The sequence below is a fragment of the Phaeoacremonium minimum genome (assembly GCF_000392275.1).
Source record: "Phaeoacremonium minimum UCRPA7 unplaced genomic scaffold PA7_03_scaffold_563, whole genome shotgun sequence".
Lineage (NCBI taxonomy): Eukaryota > Fungi > Ascomycota > Sordariomycetes > Togniniales > Togniniaceae > Phaeoacremonium > Phaeoacremonium minimum.
The window spans coordinates 11,241-32,867 of record NW_006921465.1 but is presented as its reverse complement, the minus strand read 5'-3'; the positions used below and the strand labels follow the sequence as shown (position 1 = coordinate 32,867).

The 21,627-nt window shown below is 47.0% G+C and overlaps 2 protein-coding genes across 2 annotated transcripts; one reads left to right on the top strand and one right to left on the bottom strand.

The window, feature by feature from the left end:
- Positions 1-1,110: 1,110 nt before the first annotated feature.
- On the top strand, positions 1,111-2,154 carry UCRPA7_7982 (putative hydrolase or acyltransferase protein; the record flags this gene model as incomplete). Its single annotated transcript, XM_007920502.1, has 1 exon — positions 1,111-2,154. The coding sequence occupies one exon, from the start codon at positions 1,111-1,113 to the stop codon at positions 2,152-2,154; it is 1,044 nt and encodes a 347-aa protein (XP_007918693.1).
- Positions 2,155-2,748: 594 nt separating this feature from the next.
- On the bottom strand, positions 2,749-3,356 carry UCRPA7_7981 (hypothetical protein; the record flags this gene model as incomplete). Its single annotated transcript, XM_007920501.1, has 3 exons — positions 2,749-3,142; positions 3,202-3,279; positions 3,346-3,356. The coding sequence occupies 3 exons, from the start codon at positions 3,354-3,356 to the stop codon at positions 2,749-2,751; spliced, it is 483 nt and encodes a 160-aa protein (XP_007918692.1).
- Between the last annotated feature and the right edge of the window lie 18,271 nt (positions 3,357-21,627).

The following is a 21,627-nucleotide window of genomic DNA, read 5'->3' as shown; positions in this document are numbered from 1 at the left end:
GGGGATTGACGGTGAGAGCCACAGCCCTCGACAGAAGACCGAAGATTCCCACGTGTCGGTCTCCAGCGGATAGATCATGCGCGTCAACGCGTGCGATAAGGATCATCTCGATAGCACTCAGGATCTCGAATCCAATACACCCAGAAAAGATAGAACTCCAGGCAGTATTGTCCACCCGTTCCAGCAAGGTGCGAACGAGATATCGAGTCAAAGTTGCCAGAGCAGCCACGAGGACCATTCGTAGACCAAGGGCATTTTTAGGGCAGAAGACCAAAGCTGAAGCTGTTAGGGCGACACATCCCGTTGACACTACTCCCAATATGATAGCAGTCTGAACATCGTAGCTGAGGTGATCCATTGTGCTATCCATAAAGGCCGTGAAGACTGTGAAGACTGTGAAAACCGTGAATCAATCCAAGAGAAAAGTGCCTACATTGGATTTGACGTCAAATTGTTCTAGAGGAAATGAGAATAAGCCGCACTGACCACTAAAACGGGGCGAGCCTGTTTATAAGGCGGCACAGGACGATGACCAGTGAACTTTTCGACCATGTGGGTCCGCCTTGATGAGCACAAGTGTGCGACGATGATACAGTTTGAGCCATCGTTATATTCTATCTTTTTCTTTGACTATTTGCCAATGTTCTTGACTCAATACTTTGGTGACGCCGTTCTACTTTCGATATCTAGTGCCAAGCTCCCGCACGCCCCGTATCATCAGTCCGATTGGCTTGACTAAGAATCGAAGGAGGCTATAGGGGTTCATTGATACCATATAGCGGACTAATGGAGGACGAAAACGTATGTAGAAGCCTGTAAAACGCGAATCCGTAAAACAGTCTTCACTTGACTTATGACATAGGTTATTATTTCGAAGTCAATCTGGCAGGCAATTCCTCCGCGGTAGAACCATATTGCTGGCTTACGTCACCTCCGCTCCTGTGGCACAGCAGAAAAACGCGCTTTGTTTTACTTAAGCTTTTAACGACGGTTACCGGCAATCTTCGGATGCTTACTATACCTAATCAGCAAAAACATGCAGGGTGATTAGTCCTCGGGATCAAGGAATAGCCAGAGGTCCGCAAGTCACATACATGTGCGACTAAGCCAATGACAGGCAACACGAAGCATGTCTTCCGCGCGACGGCCAAAAGAATCATCAAGCCGTTCAAAAGACGGCCGTTTGTGGATCCCTTCCACGCGAAAGTGCACGCGGCTGGCTATGTCGAGAAGACCGCCCAGGTCAATGCCATCACACTAACTTATGCTGAAGGCCCCGACAATGGGCCACCACTCGTCCTCCTTCACGCCCAGCTTCTCGACTGGTTCAGCTACAGCCGCGTGCTGCCAGAACTCTCCAAATCCTATCATGTCTTTGACATCGACTATCCTGGCCACGGCATGACCGTCACTCCTCCGAAATATCCAATGACCGCCAATCAGATCGGCACCGACCTTAGCGATTTCATCACTCAGCATATCGGTCGGCCCGTGTACATCACAGGAAACTCTTCTGGCGGCCTACTTGCAACCTGGCTGGCTTCGAACCGACCTCAACAAATCAAAGCAGTGCTGCTAGAGGATCCGCCGCTCTTTTCGGCAGAATACCCCCGAATCAAGCAAACAATTGCTTATCGAGCGTTCATGACAAGCTATACAGCTGCGACGCAGGATCATCCTGATGACTTTCTGTTATATTGGATCAAAGGCAATTCTGCCTTTTTCACAAAACATGTGGGACCTGGCGTGCCCTTCATCCTAACCCAGGCTGCCAAGGCTCGTAAACGCAGCGCGCCTAATGATCCAGTGGAATTGCGTCTTATAAAGAACGAGACTGTGCGGATGTTGCTACGAGGCCTGGACCAGTATGATCCGCGTTTCGGGGCGGCCTTTTACGACGGAAGCTGGAACAAAGACTTCCAGCATGCAGCAGCTCTGGCCAAGATCCAGTGCCCGGTCTTGCTGATGCATGCGAACTTCACTATTGAATCTGACGGCATACTGAATGGGGCCATGAGTAAAGATGACGCTGATCAGGCAATGTCATTTTTGCAGCGTGGCAAATTTTTGAAGGTAGATGCCACTCATGTTGTCAATCTTGACAACCCAGATTTGTTTGTCAAGACATTGCACGAATTCTTCTCAAGTAATTGATTAGATGTGATTATACCATTACATACTATAGATAGTAGTGCGTGCGATCGAGCCTTCATTCTATTGTCGTCGGTAACCGGCCACATCCTCCTAAGGATGCCATTTAGGTCAGTGCAGGACCTATGATATGTGTGGAAGAATGATTTTACTAGAGCGGACAGTGGGATGGATATGTACTAAATCACGGTGTCCTTTAGGCGGCTTGATAGTGCTACTGAATGTCCCACTGTTGCTCCGTAACAGTGAGCATGATGGCCGAAAGTGGTTAGATTGGATAAAACAGTATAAATCTCGATACAGGGAAGGGTACATTTATAAAGGGTAAACTGACAGACTATTGAAGCTGAAAAGATTCTTGTTTAAAGAAGAAAAGCGAGAAACTATACCAGATCAAATTAGATACATCTCGTCAAAGACATAGACAGCAGACAACAGTTGATTATTTCGAACTGATCCGCTTCATTGTTGGCTATCTTCTCATCAGCGTGTCACGAACCAACATGAAGTTTGTCTCAGCATGAACACCCTCAAGATGGCGGTGAATTCTTGACTACGTAGTCGAGAAACTTGACACAACTCACAGTCCCTTTGTCGCTACTTCTTTGGCTTTGTCAGCTCAGCCACTCTCGAACGCAGAAGCTCAGGTGGCGATGCTTCCATACACTCGCGAACGTAGTGCTCCAAATCCTTTTTCTCCCAGCCGTCAAAGTCCGAGATCACCTCGCCTGGCCATTCTGTGCCCTCGACCAAACTTTTGATTCTCGCTGCTCCCATTGCCGAGAGAAAATCCTTGTTCATATCGCGCTGGTAGTCCTCCTCAGAATAACGAACAATTTCCGGCGCTTTACCGTTGTGAGCTTTGGTGAAAGAAGAGACAAGATCATCAGATGAAAATGAGATCTCAACAAGCGAGAAGTCCTTGTTTGGTAGGTCTTGGAGGCGCTTTGTCAGGAGATGGACAATGGCACCACCTGAGAACTCCTTTGAACTATTGGATATCAGTGTAAACATTGTGATGAGATACATAGTACCTTTTCTATAACTCACGTCAAACCTCGTGTGCCGCTGCCGGTGGGATGGTAGAGCTCAAGTTTGTTTGCACGAGGGTCATAGGACGAAAACGGCCTGTCAATCGCATTCAATAAGTTATTCCGTAGACAGTAAATGCGAAATCAATGTCTGGTGGCTTACGGAAACGCCATCAGGAGCTCAGGCGTCGTGGCGTTGGCCAGCTTCGTCACGGGCACTCTTTTCTCTTTGGCATATTCTATCACCTTAAGCTTTTGTCTAGACAAGCCGAGAAAGCGGTTTTCCAGACTATCTTTCGAATACGGTGTCGCATATTCCGAAGGAAAGAAAGTCACAAGCTCAGATGAATGCGTCAATGCGTCAAGCAGCTTCAATTGGGCTTCGAAAGCTCGAAACGGTACGGCGGACCTGATCGCAGGATGTTAGCAGCAGTTATCAGGTATTGTTTGCTCGTATTACTTGCATGACGACGTGCAAGTCTTTTACTGTGTCAGAAATCTTGCTAATGCTGTCATTTTCGAGATCAATCTCGCGTTTTTCGACTTCCTTAGGGTACTTGGAGAGCTTAGATTGAGGTTGGTGGAGGACGATGAGCTTGAGCTCGCCAGCACAATGAGCTTTGAGCAGCCCAGCGCAAAAGGAGGCACCCATATAGCCAGTGGCTCCTAAAAGTCCGACAGAAATCATCCTAAGAGAGTGAATTGCAAATCTCTACGATCTCAACGAGATGTACAATACGTTGGTCTCGGTCAAGTTAGATGTGTTGCCTGTAAGTCTTGTTTTCGGGCCACCCTTCGCGATCGGACGTCGGACTTAATTCTAGTGCTGACATAGAGCCTAACGAGCTATCCCTTCGAACGCTTAGTCAGTCCGCCCCGACGCTGCCGACAAGCGATGCCTGGCGACAGAGGGTTACCGATAGTCTCGAAAGCTGCACAGAGTAGCCATTGAGGCGGTGTCCATGATACGCCACAACACTAATCTTGATGAGAATTCTAAGTCATACCCACAAAGCATAATTAGGGGCAATCCTTATGATATACCCACAAAGGATGTTTGGTAAGATCTTTGTAATATACCCACTAAGCTAGTTTAGGTGAGTTCTGTATGATATAACCACAACACACTTTAGGTGCATTTTTGATGATATACTCACTACACTAGTATAGGTCGCATTTCTATGATATAACCACTACACTACTTCTAGTGACTTTTCAATGATATACTCACATTGCTCTTTTAGGTGTAATTCTAAGGACATACTCACAACATTGATTTAGGTAGGATATCTATAATATACCCACTACGCCCCTTTTGGTGAGTTTTCAATGATATATCCACAACACCCTTTTTGGTGCCTTCTCTATGATACGACATTGTATACGTTACGGCATGTCATTTAGATCAAATGCTGTTTGAGAGCCTAAGAGTCCTGTGATGCTACACCTTAGAAAACTAACTGGATGCCGTTTTAGGGTATCAGGGCGCTGGAACACTATGTCAAAGAAGTAGGCGTACTAAGTACAAAGCCATTTGCTGCTCCTAGGAGCAGCTTTAGGCTACAACACCTAGAAGATGATGCGTTATCAAATGAAAAGAGGCATCTAAAGGGGACTCTTGACTCAGTCGAGTCTTTTACCGAGTGCTCGCCCATTTGGGTCACCCCTATACCGGGTAATCCAGGAAACACTGCTTCCCGTTGGTGTGTCATAGAAATCGCACCAAAATGCCCTTGCTGGGCATAGGCTTTCAACCTGGTCTTACATCTCCCTCACGCCTGATCAATGCAAAATGACGCTTGCGCGATATCAGAAAGACATTTGCCCAACGATCGCCAGCTCAAGCTTTCTGGGGCACGTGGTCAAGAAGCATGAATGCATTGCGTTGTAGCTGTGATGGCTGGTGGGCACCACTCGGGATGTGCCGCCGCGAATTCCATTGATCGCGACCTTCAGCAGGGCCCTACCACATCAATTGCGACGCAGAATATTTGATGATTGCCAACGCAAGGGGGAAAATTCCGCTGAGGCTCCTTCAAGAAATGCGACCGTGGAGAGAGCACAATCATACCTCTCGTCAGACTCGCGCTCCAGCTTCCCAACAGAACGTTGTCTGCTTTGTATCTTGGAGGTTTCTTGTCCTACATTGATTGGGATTACTCGCCCAATACGTTTTGTTTATTGGAAATAGGATGTGGTTGAGTGCCATGCATCCTCAAGCTTCTGGATCGCTCTAGCATAGAGCTTTGCCTGTTTGAGTCGGCGCTCGGGACCTTCGACATCGCGAAATACGTCGACGGGCAAGCATCGCCAAGACACGATAGGTGTTGATTAGAGCCATTCAAAGTTTCTATGCCGCGCGAAGTTAAGCATGTGTGAGTATGAGCGATCACTCCGGTGGCGGCTCATAGCGCCAAATTCCAGATCCACGCCTTTTTCAAAGAGTATCTCACAATCCCGTTGTCATCATTACCAGCAACAGAGGTAAATGTAGATAACTTGAGACGGTGAGATTGTAACTAAAGTACAAGGCCATTGCCTAGACGCTAGAAGGCGAGAATACATGACGTCAAATCCCTGAATTACATGTCTCTCGTCACATATATTTGGCAAGGATTGACATCTGACAAAGGGCCGACTACTACGATATTGGTCGAATTGGTTCCATACCGCGTGCGCAAATGTTGCAGCCGATACGTTGTTGGCTGTACATTAAATGCACCATTACGGCACGGTCGAGTGAAGCTCGTGCTATCGCACGCCTACGGTGAAACCACTAAATTGCGAATGTTCGCCGCCTCCTGACAGGTAAGAAAAAGGAGAAACCCTAAAGTTATTGTTTCTCGGGGAAGCTGCAGAGTCGTTAGCATCCAAGTCAATGCTAACATGCCTCGGAAGTTAGCCAGTAGAAGCACTCAAGGCTGTTGGACCTGTCGACTACGGAAAAAGAAATGCGACGAGAATCACCCTTCATGTGCTCGATGCACTTCTCTTCGAATAATTTGTGACGGCTATGGGCCCAAGCCTCATTGGATGGACAGGGGAGATATGCAGAGGGAACAGGCACGCTACAAGACACAGATCATCGCCCGGATCAAACAAGCCATGCGCGAGAATCAATCACACAGCATATCAGGGAACACCGAACCTGAATTGGACACGTTGGTCGCTAAAAGTATCGCCACGTCCTCGCAACTTCATCCTTCATCCCGAACACAAGACACTTTCATCCAAAATGAGCTTATGTCGGAACGCAATTTTCAGCTTCTCGGGGGAGACGGAAGTTCGCGTATCTCCAACGAAGCGATATGGTGTGGAGAGCCTGACAGAACCCATCTCTCATCGGAACTCTTCTGCGACCAAACAATCTGCATGACCAAGTATGATCAATGCTCCTCCCCCACTTCTGAGACACTATCAACGAGCACAACACCAGTCACGCCAAGAAGTAATGCCCCAAATCCTATCGATATCTCGAGACCAGGTTTCCAACCCGAAACAAACTCGGGTCCTATGGTTTCGTTGCCCGACTGGATGATGGGTGGGAAATACCCATCTGAGTTGTCTGTAAACCACAGTGGGGCAGACTGGTCGCTTTCTTTCCACACGGGTTCGAGGTTAGGTTTGATTGATCTTGTTTCTCAGCCGGCCAGCCTGAGCAATCCAATTTTACGTGGAAACTTTGAAGACAATCTATTCATGTACTACTTGGATCATGTTTTCTACATTTATTGTCCTTTTTACTTCCCGTCTAACCGGCAAGGGCGTGGTTGGTTGTTCTCAATCTTAAAGCGGGTAAAATAAGCATATCATGCAGCTCTCGCTTTGAGTGAATATCATTACTCAACCCCAACTCGGCATAGCAGCTCTTATTCCGCACGATCAATGCGTGGATACTATGATCTGGCTCTCGGAGAATTGCAATCCAGCCTTGTGCTATCCTCCACATGGACCGGGAACCTAGGTCTTACCTACAATATCGAGGTGCTTACGACCATCGTCCATCTTTTATTCTATGAAGTACGCTCCTGTTGGTCTCTATATTGATTTTCTTATGCTAATCAGTTCATAAAGCAGTCATCCAATGGTTGCAGACATAATTGGCAAATGCACCTTAGGGGAGCGAATACAATGCTTCCACCACTTGAGCAAGCACAGACAAGATCAATCGCAGCAAGGAAAGATCATATAGGCAAAGAGCAAGAAAGGCCAATTTTGCATCCCGATACCTCAATCAGCTTTCTTCTGGGCTTATTCATTTACATGGACATTGTATCTTGTGCCTCAACTCGGTCAAGTCAACTTTTGACAGTGAATCACAAGCTCCTGTTAGATTCGGATGAGATCAACTTGGCTGACTTGACAGGCTGCAGAAACTGGGTCATGGTCTTGATTTTCGAGATTTCATTCTTAGACAATTGGAAAAGGAAAGAGGAAAGAGCTCATAGGTTAAGCCTGGTCGAATTCACGAAACGTGGTCGTCAGATCGAGGAGTGCCTACTGGGAAGACTCGCTAGTCTCGAAGATGCCCGTTCGACAAGAGCTCCAGCCAGTGGTTACCTGCCATCAGACTATAGCATAACCGAGATTACGAGAATCTTTGCACTCTCGGCCATAACCTATCTTCATGTAGTCATCTCCGGTGCTTATCCTGAGATTCCAGATATCAAGGAAAGCGTGTCCAAAACATTAGACGCTCTTCAGAGTTTATCAGACTCGAAGTTATTACAACACGTGGTCTGGCCGTACTGTATCTCTGGCTGTTTAGCAGTTGAAGAGCAAGAGCAGAAATTCCGGGCTCTTATGTCTTCACCACATGTAACACACAGGACCTGCCTCGATGCTTTGAATATCATGGAAGAATGCTGGCGGTTGAGAGAAACAGAACGTCCGAACCATGATTGGACGTATATAATGAAGAAAGATGGTCAGCACATTCTGCTCGTCTAATGCCAGTCATGATAGGGTTTGGATATAAAGAGGTAGACCTTTGCGCAGATAGGAATTAACAGACCCCTTCAAACAAAGAGGCTCCCGATTTTAATGCGTGTATCTCCGATTGAATTGTCTTGTGCTACCTATGACCGACTAATAATCTCACTATTCTAAGATCGATCATACTATAAATCCACAATGAGTTACAACGTTCTTTCAAGTTGACTTCCATGGAGTTTATAGGCTTGAATGTTCAGCTGGACTGTTGACCTTTAATAAAATAGCGAAATTCGAAAGCAATGGTGACAAAGAGCAACAGCCCTGATATCGATCCATACACAATGACCATGTTGGGATCATGGGCGGCAAAAGACACACCGACACCTAGCACCGAGCCTAAAAGCGCTGAAAACGTTGAAGAGAGCTTGCACAATCGACTTCATACTTGCTGGAGCCCGCGAATAGGCAAGTTCGGTACCGGCCACGATCGCAAGGATTTCTGCCCATGCAAGAAAAACATAGGTCGGGGTTTGAAGGCCCACGTTTACATCGTTAGGAATGTTCCCTGCAAGGCACTTCAATGGATGATTGAAACAAGGACCACTTATGTATATGAGGTGTTGAATCCCCGTGGTATATCCTATTGCAAGCGCGGCACAGAATAGACCAGCGCCTATGCGGTGCTCCGCTGAGAAATTAACTTTTCGTCTGGCCAGTGTGGGATAAATCCAGCTTTGAAAGAAAGGCAGGAATACCATGACCGAGATTGGGTTTAAATTATACATGATATCGTTTGGAAGACCATGGGTCTGCATCGTGCCTGCCTGTGCTATGAGGGTGCTGTCCATGAGATTCAAGGAGAGCATTAGAGGCGGAAAGGGAAGGCTACTAGGTGTAAGAACTCGCTCATCGTGTGCTCCTTTGTCTGATGAATAGCTTACAAGACTAAGCAAGCTCGGACTGCAGACTTTGCTTCAGCTATTATGGTCCCATCTTTTTCTGCTGTCGTAGAAGTGTCCTGTTGAGCAGACGATTCCAGCTGTGTCTCAACTTCTGATTGTTCTGGACTGCGATGGTGCAGATCTCGCCGGCGACGCAAGGCGTTGAACAAGTTAGCAATGGCGTTTCCAGACGGTGGTGCCGTTTCTAAGAGATTATCATATCAGACTTGCCATGACTTCTAGAATGCGATGGTTTGCTTACGGAACTTCAAATATCCGGCCTGGAAAATCGTTACAGATAGAGCAATCAGGCAAAGACAAATTAGAAAGGCAAATCCAAACCCCGCATGCTTCTCTACATTAGTGGTTATGATACCACACAAGCCTCCAACGTTAATCATCCTGTTTAATCATCATTCAGAAACTCTCCCGCGCGGTAGGCTTTTGGGTCAGACATACCAGTAGTTGACGTTCCATATGAATCGAATGGTAAGTTCGCGGCTCATCACCGCTGACTTCCCGTCTTTCAAGGTGACGACTTTAGGTTCCTCTTCGGGTAACTGGTCAACTGTTGGCGGTCAGCATGTAATTGTGTTAGAAGCACTGGTCTCTCAATGCCTACTTAAGAATACTGTTATGTTCGGTTTCACAATTCCAGTGCCAGCACCAACAAGAATCATGCCAACAATGAAGCCGGGGAGACCACCTGTTCCGTATATTCGCTGCGAGAAAGCTGTTCCAGTGACGATACTTAGTCCCAGCACATATATCCTGAACCATGAGTTACTGTCAGCAAGTTAAGTAAACATTGTCAAGGAACTTACAGGAATCCAACTTGAATTGTTTTCCGACGGCCAAGCCAACAATCCGCTAGCAGTCCTCCTGCCAAAGGTGTGCTGTAGCTGTATATGAACCATATATATATAATCATCACTGCTCTTGACTGTCCTAAACCAAGAGCTCCTGGGCGGATAGGATCATCCGGAGAAAGCTGAAGGTAATTTTCTATGATAGTTTGTTATGTTGAAGCCATATGCCAGGGCTATAGCCAGGTAAACTCACGGAGGGGCTGACTGAGGCCATAATATGCTGCTCTCTCCAAGAAATATAGACCTTGTACAAGCCATACTTTTAGCGGGACGTGGCCTCTGACAGTCGCAAGATCTTGCTCAGTTAAGGTCGTAGACTCCCCTGGCTGGGAATCTACTTTTGTTTCGTCGGACATGACCTCAAAACCACAGTTCTTCGGTACTAGTATGCGACGAAAATGCACTCATGAGTGTATGCGTAAAAGCGCAAGGCCAATAGGGCAATCTGGCAGAAGATGGGAGCATACAGAGGTGAGGGCACACCAGTTTGGAAGACCAAGAAAATCTCTTAAGCTAAACAAAGGGTCTGATGCTACGAGGGCGGTGTTCAATAATATTCACATGTCGCGGGCGATCAAGCAGCCCTAGCTGGTAACTGTCGGTGCGCTATATATTGAGCGACAGGGGTCCCAATAGCTGATCCGGCAATTTCTTTAAAAATGATGTTTGATGCATTGTATGTCATCGTGTAACTGTTGAACACTGACCCACTATAATCAACTTGTTGGATCAATGTTACAACTGATGGCATCCTCTCGAGATCCTTCATCATATTCATCGAAGCCAAATGAAGAAGGTAGCGCCTTGGCAGAGCGGGGCCTTCCGCTGAAGACTCGTAACTTACCGAAGGGGTACTAGTCCCGGAGGTCTCGAAGATGACAGGGACACCATCCAGGATCGCGAGTGAAGTGTTGACGTGCTTAGCATTGCCGCCAGGAAGCTTAGCGTTGCCGCTGATGGTCGATTAAAACCATTTCGAGACTAGCGAGCGGCACAGATTGGCTAGAAAACAAGGGTTTGCCGCGCTCACAGCCGGCAGGCAAAACAGACTCGTTCAATTTGCCATGAGACCCAAAACTGATCACATCGCTGCAGTATGCTTGTATCTACGAGATAGTCTCGGGGCTAATCAGATTCAAGGAACATGGGCAGTAGTACACTACCAAGGACTTTCCAGATTAAAAAGGACGTATTCTCCGATCAATGACACAATACTTATTGGATATTTCACCAAGTACATAGTTTTGATCTTTTGCGTCCGCCGGCAGGCAGGTGGGCGGGCGCTCATCATTTTGCGGCGCGAACTCGATTTCTCCTTGCATGACATGTGTAAATGTACTTCCCTCCGTTTGCCACTGTATATAGCATGACATACCTTAGATCTTCTTGATTTTTATCTGCAACCCGGGTCCGAAAACGTAACAAGATCCATCGAGTGTGCCAAAAATGTATGCCAACCAAGCCAACGTCCGGGTGGAGGTTAAATCCGCAACCAGCGATTTGGCTCCAGAGGTCGCAGCGTTTGGCGGTTTGGCTTTCCTGCTAAGTGTCTACTTAGGGACATCAACACCCATAATTAATGTACGCACCACTACATCTGGACAAGCCTGGGATGCTCTCATTCCCGTCGCTGCAGATTGCAGCGTGCACGACTTTCTCACGAGCGTCGAAAAGTCTTATCGAGAGAACATTTCATTCCCGGAAACAGCACCAACCTTCTGGCTTTGTACAGATAGCACAGAAAGCTGGATAACGTCCAATGATGGGACTTCTAATTCAGAAAGGTCTGTCATCCCACGTCAAATTATTTGCACAGTGAAAGAGTCAAGGACATCGCGATGGCTGGACCTGGAGATTAGGGGAGAGGGATCTGCTGCCAATGCAAGATTTCTGGCTCAATTGGTACATATAATCAAACAAGCACTAGCTGCGACAAGTGGCGGACTGATACTGCGGGACCTTGACTTGATCTGTGATCTTGATCGACAAGATTTCCAACAATGGAACAAGCAGTCCCCTTCACTTGTAGAGTCCACAATCCACGACACATTTAGACAAAGAGTGCTCGAGAGCCCGGGATCTCAAGCTGTGGAGTCTTGGGACGGCGGGCTCACATACCTAGAACTTGACACGCTGTCTTCGCGCGTATGCTCACTATTGCTTAAAGCGGAAGTCCAGCGTGGAGAATGCGTCCCTATTATTTCTGAGAAAACGATGTGGATAGTGGTGGCAATGTTGGGTGTTCTTAAAAGCGGATGTTCCTTTCTGCTCATGGATGTCTCGCACCCCACAAATCGACTGCGGACATTAGTTGATGAAGCTAAGGCAACAGTCATATTGAGCACATCTGCTCAAGAACAAAGAGCGACCGATTTGGCACTCCAAACCATTGTTATATCTAGTTCCTTATTGCCAACTCCTGCAGATAACGAGAAACATGATATTGACGTTGGTCCCTCCGATGTAGCGGTTGTAATCTTTACGTCAGGGACTACGGGGACACCGAAAGGAGTCCAACTTGAACACGGATCGATATGTTCCAGCCTGTTGGCTCTTGGACACCTCTCTGGCATAAACAGACAAACACGACATTACCAATTTTCGTCCTACGCATTTGATGCGGGATTTGGAGAGATTCTCATGACGTTGATGTGTGGCGGCTGTGTTTGCATCCCTTCCGATGGAGCTCGTCTGAACAGCTTGGCAGAATCAATACGCACCTTTAATGCTAATACGACTCTGCTCACGCCTACTGTGTTGCGACTATTATCACCAGAAGATGTTCCATGTCTTACAACCCTGCTTTCTGGTGGAGAGAAGGTAACAAATGATATCGTGGGTGTGTGGGCAGATACGCTGGACTTGATCATCGCTTATGGTCCGGCGGAAACCACGGTAGCTTGTGTCGCGAAGAAAGTCCGCTCTTCAAGCAGTGATGCCACTAGAATAGGGTTTCCGTTGAACAGCCGTGCTTGGGTATCGCGCCTGGATAATTCGAATCGGCTAGCTCCTGTTGGAGCTATTGGAGAACTGGTAGCAGAAGGCCCAGGAGTCGCGCGGGGTTATATTAACAATGAAGTGGGCAACTCGGAATTATTTCTCGACTCTCCTCCATGGGCAGAAGACTGGGCATTAAATATGGGCTCAATAGGGCGGAGTTACCGAACTGGGGATCTGGTTCGATACGCCGATGATGGCGAACTCATATTCATAGGTCGACGTGACCGTCAGGTTAAACTCCGTGGTCAGCGGATAGAGTTGGAAGACATCGAGACGAGACTAAATCAGCACCTTCGACTCCCCGGGGCAAACATACTCATTGAGGTACTTCATATACACGGTACCGACAATCTGGTAGCTTTTATTCATCACCCCAGGACCCAGGCTACATCTGAACGAGAGGTAGACGGTGACATTACACAGACGTCTGAAGAGATGGATCTCGAGATTGAAGGACTTCGTGAACGTATCTCAGAAGTGTTTCCCGCCTACATGTGGCCCGTTGCATGGATACGACTGGAGCAAGTCCCCGTGGGCCCCACGGGGAAACTCGATCGACGCGAGCTCTTAAGCCTTGGGAGGAGTTATTTCTCTAAAAGGCGAACAGACGACAAAAAAGACAAAGGCCTGTCAACTATTGAATTGGCACTAGCGCGGCTGTGGAGGCAAGTTCTTCAGTCTGCCCAAAGTTTCACACCAGACAACAATTTTTTCCAACTTGGTGGAGATTCGCTCCGATGTATGAAACTAGTGACGAAAGCCAGCCAGGAAGGTTTTCATTTGACCATGGAGAATATATTCAAAAACCCAACACTGTCTGGCATGGCCGCTGCAATGCAAGAAGTTTCGGCCGCTGATAATGAACCCAGATCCCGCCTAGCCACAGGCCAGACCTCAACCTCATTTATACGAGACAAATCTTCTCAATTTCGGCCCTTGCTCAAAGAATACGGCCTTGATCAAGAGCAAGTCGTGGATATCTTTCCATGTACAGCTCTTCAAGCAGGGCTATTTTCTCTTTCGCTGGCGCTACCATCCTTATACTTTAGCCAATTCGTATTCAATCTTCCGCCTTCTGTAGACGTCCAGAAGTTCAAGTCAGCCTGGGATAGTGCAATCAGTGCCTTCCCAATTCTACGCACAGCAGTCTTGCCTTCTACTTCCAATCTCGTACAGGTAGTCCTTGGCCTTGATGGAGAATGGACAAAAGTCAAGCAGGATCTTGCATCGTTCCTACTTACAGACAAAGAGATTTCTTTTCAGCCTGGCCAGCCTTTAAGTCGACGTTTCCACGTACAAGACCCATTATCCGACCAATCTTACTTTGTCTGGACGCTTCACCACACAGTATTCGATGGTTGGAGCTTGGAGCTTGTGGTCGATCACATTCGCCATGAATATTGCTCCCTTCCTGAGACTGCGCAACCAACGAGCAGCTTCAAGGAATTTGTGCAATTCTGCGAGGATCTAGACCAAGACGAATGTACCTCATTTTGGAGAGAGCAGCTGAATAATGCAACAACGCCGTCATTTCCCAGTCTTTCAAAGCCAGGTCATCTTGGAGCAGACAGATCTTGTTTGCAGCACGCTATGACGATCCCAACAGCCACAGCCATGACAACAACGGTCTTGGCTAGAGCATCATGGGCTTTATTGTTATCTGAGTACGAGGGTTCAGACGATGTGACATTTGGAAACTCACTTCATGGACGGAACTCACTACCTCCTAGGTTGCAAAACATTGTCGGGCCTGCCATCACAACTTTGCCGATCAGGGTGAGAGTTGATCTGAATCAGACAATCCTCGGCTTTTTGGAGGGTCTTCAAGATCAATTTCTGGCCATGATTCCATATGAACAATTCGGTCTTTCACGCATCCTAGACATTGACCAAGATATTAAGAATGCTGCCTCGTTCCGTACACTCCTTGTGGTCCAAGTCGACGACAAGAAATCCTCGGATGAGGAAGTGATCAGGATGGACGAAGTCGAGAGATCGTTACACGAATATCCCCTCGTTCTTACGCTTATACCTGGGAATTCTCAAATTAAGATATCCGCTACTTTTGACAGTGATGTCATTTTGCCGGCTCAGACTCGAAGAATTCTTGAGCAATTTGAGCAGGCATTTCACGAACTCAGCACAATGCCTAGGCACACCAAGGTCGGCGACCTAGACCTTGCAAGTAAAGCAGACAAGACAGCCATGTTTTGGTGGAATGCTAGGCATCACAAGGCATATGAGGTTTGCGTTCATGAACTGATTCGAGAGCGGGTGAGGCACTCCCGAACTTCTCCGGCAATCTATTCTGGGGAGGGGACTATGAGTTACGAGGCATTAGAGAGACTGTCTGAAAGCTTAGCGGGAGAGGTGATGCGATCCGGTATGAAATCAGGCGACGTTGTTGGTGTTCTTTTCGAGAAGTCACAATGGGCTATAGTGAGCATCTTGGCTATCATCAAAGCAGGTGCCGCCTTCGCGCCTTTGACACCAACATATCCGCGAGCACGTCTTGAAAGCATTGCTCACGACGCCGACATCAAAGTCGTTCTTTGTTCTCCACTACAAAAGAATGCCTTGCCCGATCCACCTTGGCAGAGTATTGTCGTATCCGATGACATAGTTTCTTCTTTAGACCCCGTTGTGCCGGCTTATGGCTATGGCAAAGTTGCGACTCCAGATAGCCTGCTCTATGTGCTTTCCACATCAGGGACTACAGGAAGCCCAAAGATCTTTGGAGTACAACATAAGAGCTTCGCCACTGGTGCTATAGCCAGAGCTCCTTTGCTCAAACGTGGCTCCGACTCTCGTGTGTTGCAATTCGCACCATATGCCTTCGACCCGAGTGTCGAGGATATACTGACAACCATCATGTTTGGCGGCTGTATTTGTGTACCATCTGATGAGGAGATAATGGGCGACATCAGTGCGTTCATGAAGACCGCTCGGGTAAATTTTGCCAATATCACTCCTTCTGTGGCATATACATTGAAAGAGAACGAATTGCCAGATTTGAAGATCCTGTTGCTCTCTGGAGAAGCTCCCGACCAAGCTCTCTTGGATAAGTGGGAGGGTAATGTTCAGCTAATGAATGGCTATGGGCCGAGCGAATGTTCTGTCAAATGTGCTATCAACTGCAGTCTAACACGAGACGATCCTCGAAATATCGGTCATAGTGCCGGGACTAGCTTATGGGTCGTCAGGCCTGGCAATCACAATCGCCTCACTCCACTCGGCGCAGTGGGTGAACTTGTCATCGAGAGTCCGCACCTGGCAACCGGTTATATGAACTGCCCCGAAGCTAATGCAGAAAAGTTTATTGTCAGTCCGCAATGGCTACGAAATCACCGAGACGGTCATAGTACGCGGATGTATAAGACAGGCGATCTTGTTAAGTATTTGGAAGATGGCAGCATCTCGTACATCGGGCGTGGGGATATGCAGTTGAAACTACATGGGCAGCGACTTGAAGGTGAGGAGGTACGGCAACGTATTCAAGAGTCTCTTCCGGATCCCCAGCTTCAAGTGATTGTTGACATTGCGAGATTCGAGGGACAGGACTTGGACGTCCTCGTCGCTTACCTGGCACAGAAAGGGGAGTATTGGAGAGGTGACATCGACGTTGATCATGCATTACAGCACCGTCTCGTCAATATGAAGGATCATATAATACGCCAGATCAGTACTACATTACCAAGATATATGATACCTTCCGTATTTCTGGCACTTTCAAACATCCCTGTCACGGCCAACGGGAAGACAGATCGCCGCGCACTTAGAGCTTATACTTCGCGACAAGGTCTCGCGCCTGGTTTTCTTGTTTCTGGAGACAGTATAGAACGACCTAGTTCGGACATGGAAAAGCTGTTACATCGTTTGTGGCAAGAGTTGCTTGGTTTGGATGGCGAGCAATTCGGAGTAAATTCCAATTTCTTCGAACTTGGTGGCAATTCTCTGGGGACAATTAAATTGGCGTCTGCGGCTCGAAATCTTGGATACAATCTTCCTACACAGTCAATATTCGCAAATCCGGTCTTATCAGCTATGGCTTCTCAAATGAGACCTCTGGAGAAAACTGAAACATTAGGCCCGTCTAAGTTTGCGCTGCTTGCAAAGATTGATCGCAGTGTCACAGAACTAAGGAAAAGTCTTGCTGCTCACAATATCCAAGAGCAAGATGTTGAAGATGCATACCCCCTCACAAGAGAGCAACAGCGTTATATGAAAGGGGAGATTATGCTGGCAGGAGGCAATACTTATCGACACATCATGCCACTGCCGCCTGACATAGACCTAGTCAGAATGGAAATTGCTTTGCGACGTGTGGTACAAGCGGAAGCACCTTTAAGAACCCGAATAATCTTAGTATCATCACAATTAGTGCAGGTGGTGCTGAAAGAAGACTTTGCTTGCCGCCACACGACAGTACTATCTTCGCTCGTCTCTGAGGATCTAAAAGCATCGTGGGGTCTCGGAAAACCGCTATCACGATTTAGTATCGTGGACGGCGGACACTCTCAAGATCGATGGCTCGTCTGGTCAGCTTCCCACGTTGTGTTCGATGGCTGGTGCCGAAAGCTGTTACTGGAAGAAATCGACTATGCATACTACTACGGCGATGTCCCGCGAGAAAAGCCACGGTACAACAGGTTTATCGAATACGTGTACGGACTAGAAATCGACCAAGCTGCCTTTGCTTTTTTAAAGAATCTTGAGGATACAAAGTTCCCGTGTTACTTCACCTTAGATGGCACAAAGGTCCCAGGTATCAGCCACACTTTTTCCCTCGCCGTTGACTTTCCAGCAATTTTCCCAGCTGGCCTGTCTTACCCTACTCTGATGATCACGGCTTGGGCGATAGTTGCAGCGCACATCGAGAAAAATGAACATCTTCTGTTTAACATTCTCCTGACTGGTCGAGACGCCGATTTCACAGGAATAGACAGGTTGGTTGGGCCAGCAAGTACTACCGCCCCTCTGCAAACCAGCATCGACAACGAATTAACATTTCGGGAAAACATGAAGCTTATACAAAAGCGAATAGATCAAGCCGGCAGTTTGAAGCATTTAGTCCGCATTGGTGACAAGCTAGATCAGATTCTCTCCTCTGTTCCAATCATAGTTGTTCATCCTCCTGACGATTATGAGGATGCTGCAACCAAAAGCCTCGGACTGTATAGAAGCCGCGTTGAAACGGTCCACCCGTTGGTAGACGCAATGTTCATGAACTTTTGCCTCCGACCTAGCAATGCCGGGGTGGATCTTATCATGACGATTGATTCACACTTTGTCTCTATGGATAAATCTGTTGAGTATCTTGGTTGTCTGGGACAAGTTCTACGGCGTGTTTTCACTTCAAACGGCCTGGATTTGACCATTGGGCAATTAGATCTAGATTCTAGCACACTCGCAAAATCTGTGGTAATAAGCGATGGGATGGTGTAATAGAAACCCTAGGGTTGTGGCTATAACCATTCTCTGCTCATGGCAACTCTACCTACCACTTGATTTCTCTTGACCTACATTCAATGTAGCTTAAGCTTTCCTACCACCGACATTATCATGCCTCGCAGGAGAGGGATGCGAGGCTAAACTAGTCTAAAGGCCAAGGGCTTTCACCCTTGCGATAGGGACTAAATAATATTGTGCTAGGAGCGTGATGTCTCCCAAGGTGAAGACTTACTGGGTTATGCCAGGTGATTGAATAACAAAAGCTACATAGAGAGGTAGTCACTGCCTTGACGCACACTCTTAAGACGATATGGTTGACCCGGCAGTGCACTTGAACTACTGGAATAAGTAATGAAAATCCATAGGTCGCTCATAAGTTCTAGGAGGATTTAGGAACGCTTAGCCAGTGTGGCAGAGTCATATGTTGAATTGGTCTGGCTGCCTAGGGAAACAGCCATTACGAGTTACCGGGCTTGGGGGTCTAGCAAGTAGTTGACTCCCAAACAACATTCAGCGCGTATTCACCTTACATGTATAAGCAGGTGACGCATCGGTCTATCACATTTAAACCAGGGTTGATCATGTGTGAACGCTTTGGAAGGAATAATTATTATGGAAGATTGAAATCTATGAAGGAAGCTTGGCTCGCCGATCAAATCCTTGCATGCGGCGCTCCTATGACAGGTCTGTTGATGGACTAACTCAGCCACGCCTCATCGTCATCACAAATTATAACAATGCAAATGTAACCAACTCGAGAAAACTATGATGGGTCAAATCATGGAAGACCAACATAATTCTCGACTTATACGAGAAACCGCAGACGGCAAACCGTATGATCCATTGTAAGTGAGCGAGTTAAATAATTAGGACTCTTCCATTTCCATCTCACTGACGTCAAGCTCGATGCGAGTAGTATAAATTTAATTAAAACCTCCAAGAGTCCCATCATTGTCGCCATCATCAATTCAGCAAAGTTTTTCACAAGAGCAGCAGCGCATTCAAAATTTCAAGCACTGAGCCTACCTACGATATTCCCAACCCTCATCAAGATGACGTCTCGCTTTCTCTAGTAAGTCAAAAGTTTATGACAGCGTCTCATTATTTTTGTCCCGCACATCTAATAAACGCACAGCGTAATTGCCGGCATCACCATTTCTCTGGTTAGAGTACAGCACATGGCGCTTGCTGCCCCGGGCGTACCTATTTCGAGCCCTGTTCTACAAAGTGAGCTTGAAGAACGCGTCATACCCTGCAAAATCACCACTGCATTAGTAGGAGACGGTAATCCACACCAAAACTACAAGCATCGTCAAATCACGGCAACAACTCAGTGTGACGCCTCAAACACCTGTCAGACCGGGTGAGTAGAACTATCTTCTCATAAACAGTATAATTAGCTAGTCGAAGTGCTCACTGTATTCTAAGTTCTGGAAAAAGCGGTTCTTTTGGTGCTGAGGTCAGCATTGACAGCGAGTATCAATGGATCTCTGGCGGATTCGCCGTGTCTAAGGAATGGTCCGAGGAGCAGGCGCAAAGCTGCACTGGTCAGCCCGGCGAAAATGTTTGCCTTTGGTACAAAATGGCTTATACAGCCTATACTGTGAAGAACAGTTACCAAGGCGAGTGTCTTATAAGCGAGCCCGAACCATATGTAATGTGGTCTCCCAACAGTAACAATGCTGGTGGTGGTTATTATTGTGTTGTTGGCACTTGTCGTAATATTAACGCTGAATATTGGGACTATAGCGGCCGTGCTGGTGGTCCTTGAGCGACATCTTGACGAGAGTGTTTGATACCATGAGCATGTGAGTACATTGGTGGAAGAGTACTTCTATCAAAAGTGTCAGATTCTCCAATTATGGAAATAGTTACGATGAACATGCTGCGAGATCAAATGGCTTGATCTACAAACGTCGAAAGAACACATCATGGCTTTTTCCTCCAAAAATGTCGGGCAAAATTCTTGGATTATACCGACAGTTGTAATACTGCGGTGCGAACGGGTTCAAATAAGGGAGTTCTGTTCAGGCAAGGGCTGGTAACACTTCCAACCTTGTGAAGACCAGATCCATCTTTTGTCGGTAATCCAGATGTCTCTCGACTTCGTTCCCAACATGAAGGTCGTTAAAAGTCCATGTCGTTTTTAACATGTTGGTCACTTGACCTAGAGGATTATAAGTCGCTGAAGGGCTGAGAGAGACATCCAAGCCAGTATCGACAGCACGATCGATCAGATCCAGGACACTTCTCCTTCTTGTTTCCGAAGCCGCTTCACTGCCTAGCACAAGCACTGCAAATGGTAGATTGCATGCATTTAGGGAATCGATCCCTGTTTCCTTATCGTCAAATATATCTTCGAGTATGGTTGTGACAGCGGTTGAAGGTCCCCAGATATGTCGAGTCATGCGGATGAAGTATATCCAGGTTGCCCCTATAAGTAACCTCCTCTGGATTGGTGGGCTTATTTCACCATTACCACCAGAATTTCTCAATAGCACGCGAATATCTTTCGTGACATTTGTGTATGCAGCTGATATTCTGGCCTCAAGCAAGTTTAAGTCATTTGGGCAACCTTCTGTGAGACAAGTACCCTGTTCAGACAACTGCACCATTCCAATAACATCCATCAATAGCTGGGTCTCAGTCACAGAGTCATTAAAATGAGGCAGCTAAACGAGTAGTCTTGTCAGCTCAATTATCGTCTTAATAGGGTACCCCAATAAAGAATGGCCATAACGTACGGTAAAGACACCATGACATTCAAAGTCAACAAACTTCTTTTTGAATTCTATCAGGACGCTTTGCCGCAATAATATAGGGTGCTTCCAGTGAAGTAGGCTAAAGCCAGTCATGGCATTATAATACTGTAGGTATCGATATAGTAGGCGCATGTCTGTGTCCAACTCGAGTCGTCGTCTTCTTCCTTCATATGTTCTGAATAACAGGGTGTTTATCGCGCAGATGAACAGACACCAGAGAGTTGTGGCATTAAGAGCAAGCCCCGTCTAGAAATTGACTTAGTATGGGTCTCTAAGAACATCTTTCATGCAGCAAAAATTTGGCAGTTTTATGAGTATTACGTGCCTCGACTCGACAGAGAAGAATGGCAGCTGCTATGTGCTGCTTCGTCTCCAGATCTGTGAAATTCCCCCTCTTTGTACATTGCTGGAGGGAGTTCAGTGCAGATGACTTTAACTGAATTGCTTTGCCGGGACCGTAACGGTGAAGAGATGCCAGAGACAAAGC